General features: G+C 34.2%; 1 protein-coding gene across 3 annotated transcripts in view; it reads right to left on the bottom strand.

The window, feature by feature from the left end:
• DYNC2LI1 (dynein cytoplasmic 2 light intermediate chain 1) overlaps positions 1-8,451 on the bottom strand; it is a 62,811-nt gene that overhangs the window by 25,549 nt on the left and 28,811 nt on the right. For all 3 annotated transcript variants that reach the window (XR_012472154.1, XM_074204881.1, XM_074204892.1), the window contains 3 exons: positions 7,898-7,995; positions 7,682-7,774; positions 225-317 (listed from right to left, as the gene is read on the bottom strand). Coding sequence is in view for 2 of the 3 variants with exons in the window: in XM_074204881.1 (XP_074060982.1) it covers positions 255-317; positions 7,682-7,774; positions 7,898-7,995 (254 nt within the window). In the remaining variant the exon portion in view is untranslated. The remainder of the gene's footprint in view (positions 1-224; positions 318-7,681; positions 7,775-7,897; positions 7,996-8,451) is intronic.

Here is an 8,451-nt window from a genome sequence, read left to right as displayed (position 1 = left end):
CTAGAAAATTATAGAAACAAAAACATAAATGTATGTTAGAGAATATTATTAAAATACAGTTGTTTTCTCATTTTTGGAGGCATTGTAACAGGATTCTTTTCATCTTTTTCAGATATTTTTCATTTATAGTAGTTAAACATTTTTAATTAAAATATTTTATATAGTACCATGAGGCATGAAAAATTTTGAATCTTATTCATGTTTCAGAGAAAAGAAATACAAACCTATTGATCCTGTGTCTAGATGTTTTGGATTCAGGAATCTAACTTGATTTGTTTCCAGGATTTAGAAGAATTTTTTTTATAATGTTCCAGTTCCTAAAACATAAAATTTTATGAATAATTGATCAAATTCTTTATAATGAGCATTTTGGGGGTAAATTTTTATTACTTATTTTAAACATAAATGCAAAATGATAAAAGAAAAAAATTGCCATAAATATATATATATATGTTAGAACTTGAAAGGATTCAAAATAAAGCAATATATTTATTTCCATTTTAAGAAAGCCTATTTAATAAATAAATAGTTATCAAAGTTTTCTAGTTCTTCTTTGCTTCCTCATAGGTTTTCTTTAGTTCCCTACTTTTTACTTTTTTTTAACTTCATTTTTATTTTTCTCTCCCTCCCCCCACCTCCATCTTCTCCCCTGCCCTAAAAAAAGCTATAATTAAGCATGGATATATAAACATATATATATAAACATATATATATAAACATATATATATATATATATATGTAGATAGATAGATAGCTATAAACATACACACACACACACACACATATATATCCACTCCACATACATGGAAGACTGTATGTACTATGCTTATTTCCACTTTTCATAAATTTCTCTGAAGGTAGATAATATCTTTCATAAGTCACATTTTTCTACATCATAGCAATATTCCAACCCAATAACATGTTAAATGTGAAAATATTCTCCCAAGTTTCTATGTTCCTTCTATTCTTGGCAGCAGAGTTTACTGATAAAAGAAAATTTTATTTCAAAGTAAACAACATTATCCATTTTATACATTAACAATATTCTCATCTTATGGTTTAAAGTCTGAAACTGCAGAATCTGCTTCCTTTGCATCTTTTTGCCTGATTTATTTGAAGTCCCTGTCCTTTTGCTCTTCCATATGAACTATTATTTTTTCTAACTTAGATAATTTTTATTAATTTAATTGAGATTGCACCAAATAGATTAGTAAGATATAATAGTTATTTAAAATTATATTGAATAATAAATATTACTTTAATTATTTAGATCTGAATTTATTTGTATAAAAAGTATTTTATGTCTGTGCTTACTTAAGTTCCTATGCTGGGAGCTACATTGAGCACTTAAAAAAAATCTATCCTACTTTAGATTATAATGAAACACTACATCCTGACTTTTATTAACATTTATTTTCAGATTTTTGGAAATAATTCTAAAAGTTTTGTTTTCAATTAAAATACTAGTTTCACATATCTCTTCTGTCCCCTTAAAATTATGACAAATTAGGCTATAGGATGGATTTAGGTAGGTACACTTTGTAAATTAAGTGGGTACACTTTGTAAATAGAAATTAAAAGCAAATTGTACACAAGTGTTCTCATTCTGGATCCTAGGACAAACTAAACTAAAAAAAAAGATCACATAGAAAGAACATAAATTGTGGCCTATCAGAATTCAAGTTCACATACTCTATGAGAAGAAAATTCAGTTTCTTATTACCAGACAATTACAAGTGGTTTCTGTCATAACCATGAACTGAGTTTATTGAAGTTTAAAAGTTGTACAAGAACTTTGTAGAGATCTTGTAAAATAATAAATCTCAGTCTCTTATGGCTTATCATTTTAATTAAGTCAGGTAACTTTGGGTCATAGGATATCTACTGTTTGCCATTTCAAAGACTAAGTTCACAAAGTGTAAACAGTAACTCTAAATTCTGTCCTTATCGGAACCAACTGTTCAGTACTTTACTAATAGGAACAGTCCTCCTTTGAGATATTTTCTTTTTAAAATATTTCACAAATTGTCAACTGAAATTAAGATTAAAAAAAATTAACAATTGGTCCTCTAGGAAGACAAGTTATTCTAAGAAGGAAATGACTGGGGTCATATTCAAATTCTTCTTATAGTAATTTATATTAATGATAATGATGAACCATCAGATGCCTATTAATAGGGTTAACTCAGCAAATTTCAGTTCTATTTTATCTTTTTTTTTGTTTGTTTGTTTTTTTGCAAGGCTATGGGGTTAAGTGACTTGCCCAAGGCCATACAGCTAGGTAATTATTAAGTGCCTGAGGTCATATTTGAACTCAGGTACTCCTGACTCCAGGGCTGGTGCTCTATCCATTGTACCACCTAGCCACCCCTTCAGTTCTATTTTAAAAGAACTAGAAAGCAGGAAAACTGTCTTGTATACATCTATATTTATTGCTACAGATAAAAACTTGTATCTGAGAACGACTTTGGAATAATTATGAAAAGCTCTAAGACAGTGAGAGAGCTGCTGAATTTTAACTTTGTACATTGTACCTGAATTTTAATCGATGTACACCTTGTTGTTTGTCCTTTTTTATTTGTCCTTTGTTTTTGAAGAGAATCTATGAACATTATGAGGGTGATGCCTTTATGTGTATGATTTAAGTCGAATGTAATCTCATAGAGGGCAAGGAATCCTTTCTCTTATCTCACCATCCCCAGAACCCAAGGCAAGGTAAGGTAGACACAAAAATAAATGTTTGCTGAATTTAAAGTCCATTTATTTACAAAGGACACAAACAGAGCCTTGTTTCATAATTAGTTATAAACATTGAAGCTGAGGTTCAGTAATGGATATTATAAGTAGAAAGTAAAGTGCCCTAGAAACCAAGAAACTACAAATCCTTAAGATGGGCGACAATTTTAAGACTTGTCTAATGATTTTATGTGTTTAAGGCCACTCCTTAACCTGCCCAACATGAAGATGAAGGGCGCCCATGCAGTTGTCAAAGCTGACAACTCTTTCTGATTACTACTAGGGGGACTAAGGGAATCCTAGTTTAGGCCTAAAGGATCTGTGATGAGATTGACTTTGATTACAAAGTGACCACGGGGTCATCAGAGAGCTAAGGGCAGAATGAGCTGGAAAGAGAATTTAGGGCAGACTACAGACTATCATGGCAGGGCAGTGATAGCATAAGGAAGTGCTGAGAGGAGGAAGGGAAATGTGAGGCTCAGAAGGAACTGGAGGTAAAATCCCATCATTGATTCTTTAAAATAATGAGAACAAATGGTTGGTTTTTGTTGTTGTTGATTTTCCCTGATACCTGCACCAGTTCCTGTGATGACAGCACAAGATCATATGCCATTTCTAGCATATTCAATTCTTCTTCTAGACGCAGGCACTTTGGTCAGTAAGGCCACCTTTCTTCCAGGTATTCATGTTTATGACCTTATGAATTAAAATGACTTCATCTTCTCATACAGTTGCTGATGAGCCAACTTTTCAGTATCTCTTGCATCCAACCCCTTCTTGTCATTCCCACAATGCCCATATATTCAGGTTTCCATTACCTTTTGCCTAGTCTATCAAAACAGTTTTCAAACAAGTCTTTCCATTTATGTTTTTTCCTCCTTCTACATTCTAGTCAGTCAATGAACATTTACTAATCATCTATCATAGGCTCAGCACTGTGCTAAACTAGAGATACAAATAAAAAAGAGAATGAAAGTCCCTCCCCTCAAGAAGTTTATAATCTAATAGGGAAAGATAACACACAAAAGGAAGTTAAAATGAAGGGGGGGGGTGGGTGATGGAGTTCAGTCCAAAGGAATGCAGTTGGGCAAGAAATGGAGACAGAGATGGCTGACCCAGAAGCCCTTCTTTTGATAATTTGGAAATTCTCTGCTCTCTCTCCAGCCAAGACAGACCTAGGACACTAATATAATCTCTCCTACACACCAAGTAATTTTCTTGGTATAATGATTATTCCATTATAATTCTATATTATTTCATATTATGGAAGAATGCTTACTGAATGGAGCCTAACCTCCTGGTCCAACTCCAGAGGTCCTCTCCAATCTGACTCTACTTCCCTGGTCCAACCCCAGAAGTCCTCTCCAATCTGACTCTACCTCCCTGGTCCAACTCCAGAGGTCTTCTACAATCTGAATCTAACTCACCCTTCTAACCATATATCATGCTGCCATCACCAGGGCTTCATGGCATGTCTTGTTCTCTGGCCACAATTGATTACCTGTTCTCTCCTGATTACTTCCATGCTGTCCAGTATCTGGATTCAGGTTCATGGAAGAACATAAGCTCAGATCATTTTTTCCTACCATTTCCCATATTAACATCCTTAGAGGATCATTTCAAAGAACAGCTCTCCCATGAAGTGTCCTTCCCTAATAGTTCTTTAGGAAGTAGCTTTTTTTCTCATTTGTTTTCATAGCATTTTACACCCCTCTTACACTCCTGACACTTTTTAATGTGTATTTCTCTGAATACTGTGCTTATTTGATCTTTCCTTCCTACAGATTAAGCTCCTGGAGGGCATCTCTCCTGCAACCCAACATGCTTTGTTGTCAGGAGATGCTTAATATCACTTTGTTGGATGAATGCATATTTGTACCATAAACAAGAGCTCAAGAAGTATATGTCCTTTTACCTTCATCATCTTCCTAATATTCAACCCTAGATATGCTCCCATGTTCTCCCATTAGCATCTCTTACAAAGCAAGATGGCAGAAAGTGCAAGGATGAAGGGAGCACATTAGCCTCAACATTCTTTTCCTACATTCAAGGCATTTCTTTTAGAGACAGCCTGGGCTATGAGCCTGTTTTATCTTCTACTTCATATGACCCCAGGAATTTGATTTGTAGCATTATACTCAATGGAACAGAATTCTCCTGCACTTGGACATAAGGACCACAAGTCTAGAGCCTGATACAACATTCAGGGCCATTGAGTCTAAACTCCACATATGACAGATGAAGAACTGAATCCAAAAGAGGCTAAATGATTTGCCCAAGATTACCCAGCTAATGTGTGTGTCTGAGGCAGGATCTGAATTTTGGTCTTCCCGACTCCAAGCCCAGCACTGCTGCCTCTCAATAAAACAAATAGTTGGTGTGATGGCGTTGTATCTATTCTTTTTAAATGTATATAGGAAGCTGGAGTGGAAGGTCTGTTTTATAGAGATGAAGCTAGGAACAGCAATTCCCAGACTAGACAATGTTCAGACCCAATCAAGAGATGATGTTGCACTATATTTCAGTGGGAAAAAAAATTGCTTCCTTTTCTCCTACAAAGTCAGGGAATCAGAAAAAGTCCTCTCAAATGAAAGTAACTCGACACCAGGTTTGGAAGATAAATTAGAAATTCTCTAAGCAATTAAGTATTGCTCCTAAAAAAAAGGACCCACTTTCAAGTAACAGCTAAAGAATTGTTTTCTTCCAGGTGTATCTTACCACTATTATTTTCAAAGAAATGGTATGTGTAGTAATAATCAGACAATAAATAAACTTAGAAAGACACTCCGAGGAAATGTATGCAAATAACTAGGTATATTTTTTCCAGTTAAGAAAACACATGGGGAAAAATTGTAAAACTCAAAATAAATAAAATCTTTAATGAAAAAAAAAACACATCTAAGTTGATGAATTTATTATGTATTCTGCATAAAGAACACAGACCTAGTCTACCAAAAAAAAAAACCCCTCAAAAGTGGAAATGTTTTTTCTGAAACATGTAAAAAATAAGCAACTAGTATAAAATGATTTTTTTTTTAGGTTTCTGCAAGGCAAATGGGGTTAAGTGGCTTGCCCAAGGCCACACAGCTAGGTAATTATTAAGTGTCTGAGGCCGTATTTGAACCCAAGTACTCCTGACTCCAAGGCCGGTGCTTTATCCACTATGCCACCTAGCTGCCCCCTAAAATGATTTTAATAATGAAAATCTATAAAAAATTTTAGTATATCAAAATCCTTTCTATTATCAATCAATTCAGCTTGAAGCCAAGTATATGAAGCTATTGTGAGGGAATAAAAAAGTGTATGAAGACATATGGGATAAATCTTATCTTCAGATTAAATAAAAATACCCACTTATAATCTTTAAAACATCTTTAGAGGAGAAATAAACAAATTATACCAAGAAGGTAATCTAAATATCATGTATAATATAGTTATAAGTTGGCCCTAAAGAAAAAGACTTCAAGAGAGAATTTTAACTTTTCAGATAAGTTAAAAAAAAATCTCATTGCTTGGGAAAATGCTATCCCTCAGACCATTTCTACTAATGTTGTTACCTGTCTTTTTAGTGATAATGATAACCCCTCAAAGGACAGCACTAGTGTTAAAAGTCTTTTGCTTTTTCTGTCTTATTTGAAATTCCTAATTGCCTGCAGCCTGATTTTGGTGAGCTGAAACTGATTTCCTTAGAGTAATGTTATTATGTTTAAAATTAAATAGTCTCAGAGAAATGATCTCATATAAATCACAATAATTAGAAATCCTTTTATCCTTTACTGAGTTAATTCAATTTATACAAGAAAATATGATGACACTGATGATTGTGTAACATAATCAGATACTCCTATAGATAAGTAGAGTTTATTATTGACTACTAGATAAACATTAAGTCTAAGATAGCTTCCAACTCAGCTAATCTCTAAAGCCAAGATGGGGTCATTTAAAGTCATCTGTGCCATTTCCCTAATATTGACTTTCACCTTGGTTTAGCCAGAGAAACCTCATTACAAAAAGTTCTTTATACTGATAAAGGCTTTTAATATTATGTCTAAATAGTCAGGTTTAATAGAATTCTACCTAAAAATTGCCCCATTCCACGGGTCCCAGGAAGTATTTAGATAATATTGAGGAAAAGTTCTCTGATAACAGACCAGTATACCACTTCAAGTAACTATTGAAACAGTGATTCTTTGCTTTGCCTGGCTCTATTTAGCTGAATAACAAGGAGTTATTTGCCTAAGATTTAGAATGGTTACCTCACTATAACCTCACATGGAAAAATTCAGTCTGATGATTTCATTAAACTGATAAGGTATCTAAGAAAATATGAGTTGTTATAAAAGGACAAAAGTATTCTGTCAAAAAGTGTTCTCCACTTGTATTTGTATTTCACATTTAATATCACATCTCAGTCATTTCAAATGAGCACAGTTTTGGGCTTCTACTAACTTTGCAAGTACTTTCTAATATTTAATAACACTGATAATTTTACTGAGCATTAAAGGGCACCACAAAAAGGCTCGATGACATCTTTAATTCTCTAATGAAGAATTTTACCTGGAAATCATATTAATACTAAATAGACTAGATCCAGGGACATTTGGCTGGTGAGTCTCTGAGGTCAGATTGGAACTTATGAAGATGAGCTTTCCTGCCTCTGGGCTCAGAGCTTAGACCATTGCATCAAGTAGCTGGTGACCTTGGGCAAAGAATAAAGAAGACTTTGTGAAGAAGTCTTGAGGACAGTAAAGGAGCCATGAGGGATTCTGAATTCATCTGTGCATGTGAATTCCCTAACCTACCCTGACTGAGATGCTCTTAAATGGAGAGGTAAGAATTTACTACCAAACTCAAAAAATAAATGGATTCTAAAAACCTGGTGAATTCTGGAGCCACTGTCTTGGTCTAAGTTCTTGTGAAATAAAGCAAATGGACAAGATGGTACCTGGTCTTTCTGGGCTCGCATCTCATCAACTTCAGTTTCTGCATACTGGGGGTCTCGGGCTGGGTCTCTAGTCTCTTTGGATGTACTGGAACTCTTAAATGAAAACATTTTACACAGAAGAAGTAAAAAGATGCTTAAAACAAGTCCATTATAATATTCTAAAACCATTCTCCAATAGTGCCAACTCTCTGGTTCCAGAGAATAAAAAATTCATACCTTTGGTGGAAAAATTTTTTCATATACTTTTTTCCACAGCTCCATTGGTGTTTGTGCATGAAGCTTCCCAATTTCATTCTCAGAGACAGGGGGAGACCCTAAGGAACAAAGTTTGATTCCAAGTTATAAAAGAGTACTAGAAAACTGCATGTTATAACAATGATTAACAAATAAAACCTCACCTTTCAGTTCATTCTCAATACTAAAAAACTGGAAAATTCTTCCTTTTCTGTCACCAAATAGGCTAAGCTATCTCTCCTACCCCTCCTTCAACATCTTCTGACCTTCTGACTCACTATCAAAAACTTTACAAAGACAAGATACTTTCAACCTTTTGAGGATGGAAGAGGATAAAGAACCATTGGGTTAGGCAATGAGTCAGTACATGGAAAATCTGAAATAATTCAAAACATCTTTTGTGGTATCCTAGGGCTCTAGAAGAGACAGGCAGGGTTAGGGGAAGGGAAGACTATAGAAAGAGATTCAATGGAATGCAATTTAGAAGAATGTGTCTGCTACATGATGGTCCCCCTTCAAAATATCAATATGCTACA

This window comes from Macrotis lagotis, chromosome 1 (genome assembly GCF_037893015.1).
Source record: "Macrotis lagotis isolate mMagLag1 chromosome 1, bilby.v1.9.chrom.fasta, whole genome shotgun sequence".
Lineage (NCBI taxonomy): Eukaryota > Metazoa > Chordata > Mammalia > Peramelemorphia > Peramelidae > Macrotis > Macrotis lagotis.
This window is presented reverse-complemented; position numbering and strand designations above follow the sequence as displayed.